We start from the raw sequence: 14,536 nt of genomic DNA on the forward strand, positions 1-14,536 counted from the left end.
TTCAGCTCCTTTTTTGTAGCCTTCACAAGTGACGCACTTTCCAGAGCAGACTTCTCTGCCCCCCCCGCTACTTCCTTAATGGTTTTCACTTCGCTTTCAATTAAGCCCACCCTTTGATCAGTTTCGTTCAGCTTGTCAACAAAGGGTTTTATGGCTTCCACCACCGCCCTGCGCACCAACTCTTCGAGCGACTCTCCCTTCAAGGTAGCCGAGATTGACTTACCGAGAGCGGGACTTTGCTTCTTTGCTGCCATTTGGGGGGGGGGCGCCAACAAAATTCTGGAACTCACCGAAGGGGAAGAGCGAGTCTTCTTCAGATCAACCTCTCCTTCACGAACGCTTGTAAAACAGAAGGGATTCGCTTGTTTACAGGCTTCCGCCTGTTTCTTTTATTTGCCGTTTCTCGTTGCCCGGCGGCACTCGAGGCGCCGCGCACGTCTGCCGGCCTCCATAGGGACAAACGGGCAATTCCCCCCCCGCATTGATTTCGGGGGGTTCTTCCCGCAGCGTCCCGGACCCTGGCTCCCTCCCTGGGAGTCCTGGGGGCTAATCCTTGCAGATCAGCCGCCCGGTCAGGGTGCCCGGTCGTTTCCTCCTGGACCAGCCGAGAGGAGCGTCCGGCATGGCTGAGAAAACGAAACCGAATCCGGAACTTTGCTTTTATATTTTATCACAGCAGCAAGAATTCTGTATGTACAAAAATGGAAAACTCTAACATTGCCTACAATTGAGGAATGGTGGATAAAAGTTTTGCAGTTTGAGTCAATGGCAAAATTTACTTCACTGATCAGAGAAAAGACATTATCTACCTTTTTGGTTGAATGGAAACCGTTTATAGACTTTTTACATGAAATTGATAATAATGACTTGATGATATCTGGATTTATGGATTAAGAATCATGAACAATAGTCAAAAGAGAGCACTTATGTTTAACATAAATAAGTGAGACTTTGAAAACGATATATATTTGTTGAGGAGAAAATCGGAACTCAATTTGTAGTTTAGTGTTAGTCTTCTTTTTTATTTTTTAAACTGTACTTTCCTTTGTTGTTACTAGTTACTTGTCTTGTTTGTTATTTTATGTTTATATGTATTGTCCCACCAACACTTGCATTCCCCAAGCGTTCTTCAGGGTCCATAAATAATACAAACTTGGTAGTTCAGTGGTTTAGAGGGAGGACTCTGTTCTATGCAATTTTGGTGCCGTTAACTGCAAAAACAGCTGCCCCAAAGAGCCGTGAAGATCTCATTGCAAATAATGGATCCAAAACTCATAATAATGAAAAATACCAAACAGATCCAGACTGGCAATGCTCCACCCAGAAAAAAACAATAATGGCACAGAGTTCATTTGGAACTCTCAGATTCAAAACTGAAATGGATTTTTTTTTCAGTGCACATCTGTAACTGTTCCACTCTGTATGGCACATTAGGCCATTAAACATGGTTCCAGGCAATCCCAAGACATTAAGCAGAGAGTAAATAGAGTAACTAAGTAACTAAGAACACATCTCTTAATCATGACAACTGGAATAGAATAGACTGTCTCAGAAAGAAACCTCAGTATACCCAATATCTGGCCAACAGGTCTTAATCAAGGAAATTTCAATGGCTGCTTTCAATGGATTTTCTTCCATGTGTCATGTGGAAACTCTACAAAGAAGTGTGGGCTTCCACACAATGTCATGCTCATTCCAAGATCAATGCAAGATGCTCGTGTACTTTTCCCCTTTGAGCTTGAACAAAACATAAAGCCCCTCTTTGATCTAACTCAAAGCAGAGACTGTGGGGTGGCTGCAGCTGGATCATCCATCTGGATGCTCTGTTCACAGCCAGCCCAGGGAGAGGCTGGAACTAAGCTGAGCATACCTGCCCCTTTCAAGCACTTTGCTTTTCCCCTCTAGCTGGGCACCATAGCTCACCTGAGAATGGGCAAATAGGTTGATTGGCATAGTGGGGGGACCACAAAGTTTTCATCACTTTATGTGACAAATCACAAGGGCAGAGCCATCTTCACCCACCTCCTACCCACTCACTGCTACTGACACACTGGGGGAACTTTTCCCACTGCAGTGTAGAAGCAGCCAAGGATTAATCAGCAAGCTCTACTCTCTTGACCTCCGGCCTCCCCTCTTTAGTGGAGTAACTTGTATAGTTTTTGGATACGTGGAGTGCCTAGTCCCTTTAGTGTGCTTTATAATACTGTTCATTATATGGAATGCTTGGTATTTAGACTGCTTCACTAGCCCAGATATTTGTAGTATTCTCCTCAATAAATTTTATTTCTGTTTTTACTCTGTCTAAATTCTCGGTATTCCTTCCAGGCTGTGTATTCCATCACTACTTTGTCAAACATCTCCTAGTCATATGTTAGGGGCATTCTTGAAACTAGGCATAGAAGTTAGGTAGCATCTCCTTTAATTTAAGAGCATGTAGTACAAAGGTAGTTCCTTACAGTCAGGCTACATTAAGGTGGTTTTGGCCTCAAATTAGAAAGTGTGCTGTATTCACAATGTCAACAGTGCACACGTTTTCTGACCGCACACAGTAACAATTCCACCTACCTATCTGTGCACACATATAAATCCATCATCCTGCAACAATCAGATAATAATAAAGTTAGGTTTGCTTTTTTAAGCCAATCTAAAACTGCTAAATAGAAACTAACACTACCTGACACAAGGCAACCAACTAAAATGTGGTAATAAAATGTTATCCAATGGAAATTTCCCTCACAAGCATATTGTTGTTCTTCACTAATGAGTTTTGGAAAGAAAACACATTTTAGACATTCTTGGAATGCAGACATGCAAAGGTCCCTTCTCCACTCAGGGCCGTCTCAGATAATTATTCATTACATGTTGACTGAGTATAGCACTGACACTTTTGAACAGGGATTATGGGGCTGACACACACACACACACACACACACACAAAGGTTAAATTTGACTGGAGCCTACATTCAGTCATTATCTGAAAAGTACTTTATGCAATGCAAAAGCAATGGTGATATTCTATCAACACAGCATAACATTGTCTGGTGACAAAGTGAGAAAACAAAAGATCACACCCATAGACGCAGGAAAGATTTTTTTAGCTGCATCTCAGCTCTGTGCCTCAGTGAGACACAATCAGGCTTACCCTGCGTAGGATTGTGAACATAAAATACTACTATAGTATGTGGGAAGTGAAACATTTCTTTGCAAAGAAAAATGTGACACTGGAAATTTCCATTCCTTTTTGTAACTTGTTTCTGAAATTAGGTAACATATCTCTCCAATATTTCCAGGCAGATCCAAAATAATGGCAAGCATATTTTACATTTTTTAAAAGGCAAATATACCTTGTAGCTATGAAAATACAATAGCCAAACAAGCATAAGAAATAGTGATTAACAGCGCAATCCTGAACAGAGCAACACGCTTCTACACCCACAGATTTCAATAGACTTAAAAAAATATAACAATGCTTCAGACTGAACAGTTACTCTGACACAACATATCTTGGACCTACAGTGTCTGTACCACTGTCTGTACCACCGCAATTTTGGTGAATGTTGAACATCATTAGCACTGATGGGAAACATAAAAAGGAAGACAACCCAGAATGTGAGACAACACTCTAAAGAAATGAGAAACTCACTGGGTGATCTTGTGCCAGTCACACACCCTCATCTTTACCTACCTCATAGGATGATTGTGAAGAAAAAATGGAGGAGAGAACTTTGAGTTCCCACTGGGGAGAAAGGGATTTATAAATGACGTAAATAAATAATAAATAAATTACAGCCTTCAAACAACTCCCAGTCTCTTATCTATATTTAATAGATTGGCCGCATTAGGTCTGTAGCAGTGCATGTTTTGGAAGAACCATGCAAGCTGCAGAATGAGGTAGCATCCCTTACAATAGTGCCATATGCAATGATGCAAATTAGAGATGGGCACAAACAGAAAAAAAATGAAGATGATGTTCGTTGTTCGTTGCCATCCACAAACAGGGACTCATGAACAACCACGAACATGGCCCTGTTCATGAACATGTTAGTGGTTGGCTGTTCATAGGGGCCAGCAGGCTCTCCTCCAGCCATCATCCAAGATCCCTACTGCACCACTCCCAGAAACCTGACCTGAGCAGGCACCAGGAAAGGTACCAATAATAAATAATAGCTTGGCTCCAGAGCCTGGCAGCAGCCCTGGAACCTGAGGGTGGGTAGATCCCTACCACACCACTTCCAGAAACCCTACCTGAGCAGGCAGCAGGAAAGGTACCAATAGTAAATAATAGCTTGCCCCCAGATCCTGGCAGCAGCCCTGGAACCTGAAGGGGTACACACACAAAGAAAATTCACTCTCCCTGTCTCTCTATCAAAATGCCAACAGCTGCTGTCTCTCCCTCTCCACTGTCTGCAAAGACTAGCCAGAGCTTGGAGCCCCCCCTCCCCCATGGTCTTTGCTCTCTTGTAACAAATCTGGAGCTCCACACTTGGAAGACCTGCCTATCAAGCTAAATTGGGCTTAGATTGGGGTTTCCAGGTCAACAGCAGGAGTTCAGACAGAATTCAGACAATCCCTGCCTACGTTGCCAAGCGAATTGATTGCAGGTGCCAGACTATCTGGCTTGACGAACAGCAATGAACGAGGCTTGCAACGACCACCTGTTCTTTTAGAATGGGGCCTCATGAACAGCTTGTTCGCGAACAGCAGATTGGGCTGTCCTTGGCTTTTTTTTTTTTGTATTGTTGTTCGTGCCCATCTCTAATGCAAATCCAGCATAAATCTGGGGTGTTCCATTTCCTCCCATTGCAGTAGACCAGCAATTTTGGGGTTGGGTTGTAAATTACATAGCGATAAAGCAGACTGTAGAAGAAAATTAACAATCCACATACAAAAGGGGTATCCTCCAATATACAAAGCAAAGAAAAGGAGGACACACAGTCCAAAGAGACCATACACATTCAATGGATTAATTGGTGGATTAATAATCCTAATGTCATATTAAATGGACACTGCTTGAAAAGTTCATAAGGGACTCTTATGGAATGTGATTGCTGATTAATAGACATTGAATGTGTATGGTCTCCTTGGACTGTGCGTCCTCCTTTTCTTTGCTTTGTAGAAGTAAATGGACAATTAATAAAAGCATCAATGTGCACTGCTGAGCATCAGTACTGTGAGCAAGGAGATTTGGAGCAGACCAACAGAAGCAACATCTTGCTGATCCAATACAGTCATTCTTACTGTACTAGATATTCCATCTAATGCAAGTACAAGTATATGTATATTCCAAATGCACTGCTCAACGTTATATTCCAGTGTTTGGCTGCACTTACGCTATGCTAAATTGCTGACCTCTGTTATGAAGAAAGCTTTATGTTCTGAACTTTTTATAGTAAGGAGTAAACATTTGTGTCTTTCAGTTAATAGTTTATTTTGCACTACATAGAACCAAATGTCAGTTTACTACTTGGTCTAGGAATAATTTAATTATTTTAGAGTAAACTTTATACCTTCTTTTGAGGGAGGGAGAGGAATAGAAATGTCCCATTTTAGGAATCAGGATGACTTCGAGATACCAAAATTTAGCTAAGTCATGTGAAAGTGCTAGTATTATTTGACATTATTTGACATCTCAAGGATCAGATCTCCAAAGTTTTAAAAAGATGATTTTCCCAGCGTACTACCTCAGATTCTAACTATTGGAAGTGTTGTAAATTGAGACTACAGGTTCATGCAATTCACAGGACAAACAGCACGAAGTTCTGGCCGCTAAGGTAGGTAGTTTTATTTCTCTCTCTAAAGAAAACAGAAGTCTTATTTTGTGTATCTCTTTCATATTTCTGCAACTGAACAACTTCCACCATTGCCTTATTGCTGTTAAGTAATTTCTATAATCTTCCTGCTCTTTTAAAACTTCTGCTTAGTCCTACATACTACCACAGGAAAGGGTTACATCCAAAATGATCAAACTCTGTTTCCCAACCAGTTGCAAGGGGCTAGAACAGTTGTTATAGCAGGTAGAATCAAGTTGCCAAGCAACCTTTAGCAACTGATACAGAAAAGAAGGAACATGTTGTATGTTTCTTCTGATGCAATGGCCTGACATGCTGAATTAAATAGCAGACAACTTCCTGATGCTACAATGACCAAGTTTTACTAAGGAAAGAAGGACTCTTCTTTTCTCCATTCTTCTATTTTGTTTCCAGTGACATCAGCAAAAGGACTCAAAATAGGCTTGCCATTCCCCCACCTGGGGCAGGGGATCCCCTGCTCCCACCTCCTTCCCACTGCCCCAACTTACCTGGCCAGTGGGGGGGCGCACCCCTTGGGGCACCCCCACAGTGGCGCAGCGCACTCCTGTGCCCCACAATGGGCCCATTTCAGGCCAAATCAGGCCCACAGAGGGGGGACAATTCAGCCCTTTGGTGAGCTCAGGAGCACTCCTGGGCCACCCTTTGACCTGCGTGATGATGTCACTTCCCATAAGTGATGTCATCACCACGCCGGGAGCGCGCGTGCACTGTGTGCACAAGGAAAGACACTGAAGCCTCCACAGGGTAAGTGCCAGGCTCCCAGGCTCCCACCAGGGGGCTCAAGGGACCTTAACTCAAAATGGAAGTTCAGTTACAGCACTGACCTCTTCCCCTTCCCAACCTGACTGGAGGCTTATGTCTAGCATCCAGGACTGAAATACCTCCGTGACCCAAAAAAGCTTTCATGTGGGTATGGATCTCTTTTGTTAATCCTCCATCCAGGCCCATCCCCCATTATTACTAAAAACTTCACACTTGATACATCACCAATGATGCAACTCTAAGCTGAGATAACCCTTCTAAGTCAGTTGACATCAATGGGCTTATACGAACATAACTCTACTTAGGATTGAGTGACTATAAGTCACTCAATGCTTGTCTAGGTCAATTGAGATCACATGACTACATCTGAAAGAAAACTATTACAACATCCATGAGAAATAAGCGTTTATTGCATTCAAAATATTTGTCATTTCCATTTTAAAAAATCTATAAGGCAGCTAACAACTATTAAAATTAAAACCAAGTCTAGTTAATTAAATTATATCCAGGAGAAAGTTTATGATTCTATTTATATATCTCAGCATTTTCCAAAAGAAACTGATTTTATGACAAAATGGCTCCCTTTCTTTTACTACTTATTAACCAATGATATACACCCTCCAAAGCATTTATTGTTTGTCTCATGGTGTTTCTGAGCAATATGTTAGGTTTCATACAAACTGTAAAGAACCTCCTTCTCTGCTTAGGTATATTGCAATTCTCTAAGCAAATTTTCTTTTTTCTTTGTTAATATTATATTTGAAAACTGGTAGTATATTATAAGCTATCTGTTTTTTCTTGTATTATAGTTGACTTTAATATTGTGTAATTTGTTTTCCTGTTTACGCATTGTATGTTGTTTTTTAAAGTTAATAAAAAGTTTATTTTAAAAAAAAGTCTAGTTAATTAAAATATAGTACAATCAATAAACAATCCATGGAACATTCCTTCATGGACTGTAAGACATCTGTTGTACAGACTTCAAAGTAATGCTGCCTTCCCAAAAATTGTGAGAACAGCAGAAGAAAGCCAAAAAATTATTTACTCATTGCACCTGGAACAGAGGGATCAGGCAAAATGAATAATTGCACCCAATATAAACAATTATTTTTGTATTGACATATCCTTAGAAATCACATCTTTAGTCTATATTCAACTGCCAGATACTCATCTAAATGACTATACTCGATGATGACCTCTATGGCAGGCAGAGGAAAGTTCAAAAGATAGCTTACTGGAAAGACTGCTTCCTTCCAGTGATACACACTTGTTTTTCTATCTGTTGCAGTGCACAGCTGCAATGGAAGGAAAGGGAGGGAGAACTATAGCAACACTATAGCAAGGGCCAGCAAGAATCCTTCAACACTATGCCGGTCCCAAGAAAAGAACAGCTTTATCGTACAGACTTATCATATAGCAGTCCGAATTAAAGCAATCTCAGTGGGTTTCAAATTTTCAGTCACATGTTTATTACCTTCCTCTCCCCCCCACACACACACACAGAAACTTCCTCCAAGGAGCACATGACTCTCTACCCCCATTTTATACACAGAGCCAACCTGTGAAGCTGCTAGAGACTGGCTTAAGGTGATGGTCATCCAGTAAACCGTGTGCCTGAATAGAGATTTGATCCAAGGCAGCTCTCAGTAGTCCCAGAACAAAACTCTATAACCATTCGACCACACTAACTATCTTTGGAATCTGTACCAGAGTTTGGAGGGAATGTACAGAACTGCACCTCATCTCTATCATTTTGGAGACAGGCTGCAGACCCTTAAATGCAGCAAAGACTGTACCCTATATAATCCTCATACTGAACAGGACATATGCCCCCTCTCCCCAGGAGAGATAAAGAAGGTTGCTAACATATCTAGGAATAGAGCGTGGCTTTGTAGAAAGCCTGGCATTTTGAATATTGCCTGGCATCCAAATTATGGGTAAGCTGCAGTGGAAGAAAACTAGAACCAAAAAGTGTTCGACTACATTATCTCAAATTCCTCTTCACATTTCACACAGTCCTGTTCAATTTCTCAATACTGAGATTAAAAACGAAGTGTATCTTTTTCTACCATTTTAGACCAGCTGTGTTCAACCTTCCCAGAATCCACCTTTAACCCCTAGGTAGCACAAGGGGTCCACTAAGCTGCAAGCATGTAACATCCAGTCATCTGACAGGAAAAGAAGGAACCAGATGACCTCAACAGTTTCAAAGCCAGGCTAGTTAGCAATAGATCAAGAAAGCCAGGGACAGGAAAGACACGCTGAGCACCCAGATGTGTACCATAGAGAGGAACAAGTCAAAAAGTTATACAAGGGCCATGGAGGAATGCTCTTCATTGCTGAGTTACCTTGCCTTGCTATCCAGCTGTTCCTCTCAGCTTGCATGCAAAGAGACAGCAGGTGTAGCGCCCTGCCCTGTATACATCTCTTTCAGAAGATCCTTCATAAAAACATCAAAAAACTTGGTGGCTCTATACTGGGACTTGCAACCCAGCTAAAGGTCCTGATTCATGGATTAAAGACTATTGCCTCAGACAGATCTTTCTCCTGATGCCCTTTTGTGAGATATTATTACATATATGTTTACAAAGCATTTGTCTGGCTGTCATTGAAGCAGACACTGATAACAACTGCTGACATGAAAGTTTCCATGAGTGGGAAGTAGGTGGGAGACCTTTTGGTTTATTGGTTTCCACATACTCTTTGAAGGAAAACATTTAAAATGTTTTAGTAGATATAAATCAACATATTTAACATATAGGAATGTGATCATAAAATAACAAACCTCATGTTGATCAGGTAAGACTACAAAGCCAAGAGTAAGGGCTTTTATGGTGCAACTCGGGCAGCCCAATCCTAAGAAGGGCACGGAAAGTGAACAGGAACCGAACTAAGGCTTGCGAGGGCGCATCTAGCCCGTACGCCCGCGTAAGTGGCCTTCCGCCCGCGCTGGGACGTGGCGCTGGCCCGCCGGCGGGCCAGCACCGGTGCAAGCCACAGGCGCCCGGGCGGCGGCGCAGAAGTGGCGTAGAGCCCTACGCCGACGCAGGGGGGGCGGGGAGCAAGGCGGGGTCAGAGTTAGTCCGCTCCCTAAGCTCCTCCAGAAGCGGGAACGCCCACAGCGGCGCAAAAAAGCTACGCCACGGAAAAAGAAGGCGTAGCCCATAGGCGTCCATGGAACGGCGAAAAATCAGCCCCCTCTCTGAGCGCCTCGCCCCGCCCCTATGGCCCGAAGGAGCATAGGATGAGAACTATCCCGGGGACCAATCAGCGTGCGCGCCCGGCGTGGACGAGCCCCCCTCTCTGCACCCAATCACCTGCGACCGCGCCCTACAAAACATCCGGCCAGCGCCGCCCAAACCCCCAGGTAAGTGAGCACTCGGCCGGAGGCTCTGCCCGTCTGCTGAGTGGCATTGCCCCTTTGAAAACCGAAACGGGCTGAGGGCATTCACATTGGCAGGCGCAGAATGCACTCCGGGGACTTTGCGAAAAACTGGGGGAACTTCGCATAAAGGGGAAGAGGTGCAAATGTCTGCCTAACTCTCTTTCTACCGTGATAGAAAGAATGACTCCACAGCTAACTGATGCATGCTAGTTGCTTCTAACTAAGCACAAACAAACTAACCCTTCCGTGGCAGAAGGGAATGACACTTTGCAAATTAACCGCATGCTCTCCCGTTTCCTTGCAGGTGCCCTGACTCTGGCGCTCCCACCTGGTGATGACCGACGGAGCGCTGACAGGTAAGGAGGAGGTGGGGGGGCATTCCGCAGATTAGTGCAAACCGCCCATTCACCTGAACCCACCCGCTCACTTGCCACTTTGGGTGAGGCCCAGCAGGGGTGGGGGGCAACCATGGCCGCCCCTGGCTGCCTCAGAGGCAGGCGCCTCGAAAACCACATGTGGCCAGGTGTTTGTTGTGACCAGCTCATTCTCTCCCTTAAAGGTAAAGGCTTGCCAAGGCCGAGTGCATCCTCACCAGACCGTCATGCATCAGCTGCTGCCCTCGACCATGTGCAACCCCCCCCCGGATGGCGGAGTGTGGGGCTTGCCTTGCCAGTGGAACGAGGCAAAGCCCACACGTGTCTTTTTCCCCCACAGGCACGTCCAGGGCATGGCTGCTCCCCCGCGCCCCGCCCTCCCCAAACATCTCTGACGGACGGTTGGCTGCAGCCCAGGAAGCACCGTCGCGCCGCGGCCTGCATCCCAGCCCCGCCCCTCCGAGCGGGAAGGAGGGCTGTGTGGAATGCTCCGGCTCCCTCGCCAGCCTAAACGCAAGCCCGCTCTTTCCAGTGCAATAAAACGAGATGTACAACAACTGTTTTCTGTGTCTGCGAGTCTGACTTCGTCCTCCGCCCCTCCCCCAACACTCCCGTCACATCTCCCCACCTGCACATTGCCACAAATGTATCCGACACACCCCGTCTTGCCTCCCCGCCCCCTCCCTCCCTCCTCCCCCCCTCCTCCTCTGTATTTGACCAGTGTCTGTACCACCCATCTGCCGAAGAGAACTTGATTCTCAGAAGCCTGTGCCACAATAAAATTGGATAGTTGTAAAGGTGCTACGGGACCCTTTTTGAATTCGCTACCACAGGCTAACACGGCTAACCCCCCTGTATCTATGGCCAGGTAGAGGGTTGGGGCGGGGCATGTGAGCGGGGATCCCCGGTGGGGAGAGTAGCTGGCACACGATAAGCCAGGGAGAGGGTGGTGCGAGCTGCAGCTGCAAGGGGGCGGGAGATGGCAGGGCAAACGGTCCGCTCGCTGGAACCCTAGCCCCCACCAATGGAGAATCCAGGGTGGTGGCAGGTGGATGCCATATCCCGGGCAGGAGGTCTCGCGCGCCTGGGGAGGGTCGCCCCCATCGCAGCCGCAGCCCCAGCAACACAGTCCCATGAGCGGCCGCCTCCCAGAGTGGGTCCAGCCCCTCGGGCGTCTGCAGCAGCCCCATTGGTCATTCCAACACCTTCCACCCCAGGGCGTCCTGCCTCGCATCCAATCCCGTGGAGCAGTTGCCAGCCTCCCACGCCAACAGGCCATGGTTGTTGGGAGGGGTGGGGTGTGCCTCTCAAGTCCGTGCCGAAGCCCTGCTCGGGCGGCTCGTCGCCATCCTCGACCCTCCGGCCCCACCCGCTGCAGCAGCTCCACCCGCCCCAGAGGCACCCCTCCCTCGGGCCCAGTTGCGTGCGAGAGGCCGGGCCCGTGGACGGCCAAGGGGGTCCGGCCGCCGGCCACGCCGGTGACCGCCGCTGCCGCCTTGGGGGTGGGGTGGGGTGTTTTGCTGCACAGACGGCTCTCCTACATGCCTCCCCTTCCTCACGTCTGCTGGGGGAGGTGGGATGATATAATAATAAAGGCTGATTTCTGTGCAATGGGTGTCTGTGTTCTTTGCCTTGGGATGGGGACGAGGGGGCAGGCCCGCTGTGTCTGCCTCTTGGTGGCGGCCTCAGGCCAGCCCTCCCCTTCGGCACCACTTGGGGGCTGTCCCCTGCTGCCAGAGACTGGCTGCTGCCCTGGATTCCTCATGGCAGGGCGCCTGCCAGTCCCATGCCAACCTCTCTGGACGCGGCCGCCAGGGACTTGGTGCTACATTGGGCAAACGGGGGAAAGGCTTCTCAGACTACGCCCACCCCTCTCCTTCCCGACTGCGAGCCCCGCCCGACACACGAGCCGAGGCAGTCTGCCAGCATGGGCGCGGTTTGCCTGCTGCTCTGGGGCCTGGCCGGGATCGCGTGCTGCCCATAGGCTGCGCCTTTCCTGGCCCCTCCCCCTGACGCTTGTCAGGAACAGCGCCCTTTGGCTGCGCCTGGCGGCGGCCGTGGATCAGACCCGCCCACAACACTTTCTGGTTCTCCAAAATTGCATCTCTGCGCCGCTGCGGGCGCCGCTGCGGCCACACTTTGCTGGCACAGGATCCGGCCCGGCGGCGCCGCCACACCACCAGTGCAGCCGCGTCGGCGTTGGGGCCGGCCATAGGATTGCGCTGTAAGACTGGTATAAGGCAGAAAAGTAAAGTCTTAGAAGATTGTTTCTGTCTTTCAATACCAAAATAGTGATAGTGGCGCTCATGCACACAATTCACTAAAGATACCTTCTGTTCATTGAAACGATTTGTACAGAAGCAGTTCTCAATAAATTGCACCAAGATACTTAGAATTTATAAATTAGAATTTATAAATACACAGAAATAGTCTTACTGATATTTCAGTTTCCTTATCCATGTGCATAATGCAGCACAGAAAGAGAAATACACCTTTTTTAAAAAATCACTTGCTTATTGTTCCTCCTTCAGAGCAAAAGAAACATAAGCCTGCCGTTTTCATCCACTACAGGGATGAGGGGGTTTGTTTTATTTATTTCAGAAAAGTTTTATTTTCAACAAAGCAAAAAAGGAAGCCAAAGCAGCACATCGCCAGAAAATATTAACAGTCACTTCTGGTGGCAACGGCTTCCTTTTATTTCATTTTTGGAACTTTAAATCCAGCGGTGAGCTTGGCAGGTGATTAAGGAACACCAACCTCTGAAACAAATGTCAAGCATAAATCTCTTGGCATTTCTTGTTAAGCTATTCATTTCCTAAAACAACATATTTTTAGAAAGTAATCCACAGGGAATCTTCATGACATCAAGATTCTCACTTCCCAAAACATGAAATAAATGCATTGCATGTACCCCACCTAAAAATGGCAGTTATCCAGTTGTCTGATGCTATTATTCGTTGTTGCCCAGAGCAATGAACCATTCCAAACAGACAATAGCTATTTGTGTTTCCTGCCTTTCCAAGAGCCACAAATGCCAACTTCCCAGTATGTTTATTTCAAAGCAGAAGCAACTGTGAAGAATGTAATGAATAACGGAAGACAAAATTGGATTACCCGCAAAATAATGTAAGGTTGTTAAAAATCAGTTTGTAGCTTAGCTGCAGGAACAGAAGTCATCTTTGACTTGTCCTTTAAGTGTTTGTTGACTTCCTCCTAGGGAATGGTCATTTATCTCTCTATGGTACAAGCTCAAACCTGGCAGCAGGAGAACTGGGACAGGGAGTTCAAAAGGTTTATTTTCCACCACATCCCCTTCCACCTTCCACTATACAAGAAACTTGTAGAAACCCTTAGTTAAAGCTGTGCATTAACAATAAGCCATATCCTCTGCTTGGCTTAATGTTGTTTAAATGAATACTCAACTGGACAGAATGTATTTTATAGAATACGCATTATATACTTTTTAAATAAATATATATTGTGGGCACCATCTGTCTTACTTTGTGCACAGCCGCTACACTCAGCAGTCACTACAGAAGTCTGGGTACACACAATGTGCTGGACCATTACAGGGATTGGGAAGTCGAAGCATGCCTCCCAAAGACTTCATCTAGCCCACTCTTCTAACAATGCAAATTAATGCACTACTCTGTTGAGTCCTACAGTGTTCCCTCCATGCTCAGGCACTGTGAAAATGCTGGTATGGATCATGCCTTTAGCTGGCAATACAGCAGTACAGCCTAAAAGTAAAAACCAAAAGGATCAATCTATGGAACACCTTCAAAAATATTTTTGCTTATCTTTCAACTTTAATATCAAACAGTTTGGTATTCTCTTATCGCCACAAGCAAGCCTGTTTCAAAAATGTATTTGAGTTACTAAGCAACTGTTACTAAGAGCTTCTGTAATTGAAGTTTAAATCCCAAAGTAACATTAACTGAAGAGAACATCAAATTTAATGAGCAAGTAGTGAATAGAGTCATATTGAAAGAAAAGATGTCAAGTAATCCACAATTGTTTGTGAAATTGTCAGACTAACTTTGTTGGAGGGTGCTGTATGTCCTCACCTTTAGTGCTGACCTCTCATAAGGTCATCCAATGTACAATATTCATAATCACAAACTATACTGTAAAAAAAAAGATATTTTATCCTCCTGCACCTTAATTTAGGGCCTGTGATGCAGGCATTAGCTAAATACATGTCT

At 45.6% G+C, this 14,536-nt stretch overlaps 1 protein-coding gene across 2 annotated transcripts in view; it reads right to left on the minus strand.

The window, feature by feature from the left end:
- The window catches only part of LOC129337947 (LIM zinc-binding domain-containing Nebulette), a 195,594-nt gene that overhangs the window by 168,692 nt on the left and 12,366 nt on the right, over positions 1 to 14,536 (minus strand). The window contains exon 1 of one of the 2 annotated variants that reach the window (XM_054991972.1): positions 9,358 to 9,417. The exons of the other annotated variant lie outside the window; for it this stretch is intronic. Coding sequence (XP_054847947.1) covers positions 9,358 to 9,362 — 5 coding nt within the window. The 5' untranslated portion in view covers positions 9,363 to 9,417. Of the gene's footprint in view, positions 1 to 9,357; positions 9,418 to 14,536 lie in introns of those variants that run through there. 2 annotated transcript variants of the gene reach the window in all.

This window comes from Eublepharis macularius, chromosome 11 (genome assembly GCF_028583425.1).
Source record: "Eublepharis macularius isolate TG4126 chromosome 11, MPM_Emac_v1.0, whole genome shotgun sequence".
Lineage (NCBI taxonomy): Eukaryota > Metazoa > Chordata > Lepidosauria > Squamata > Eublepharidae > Eublepharis > Eublepharis macularius.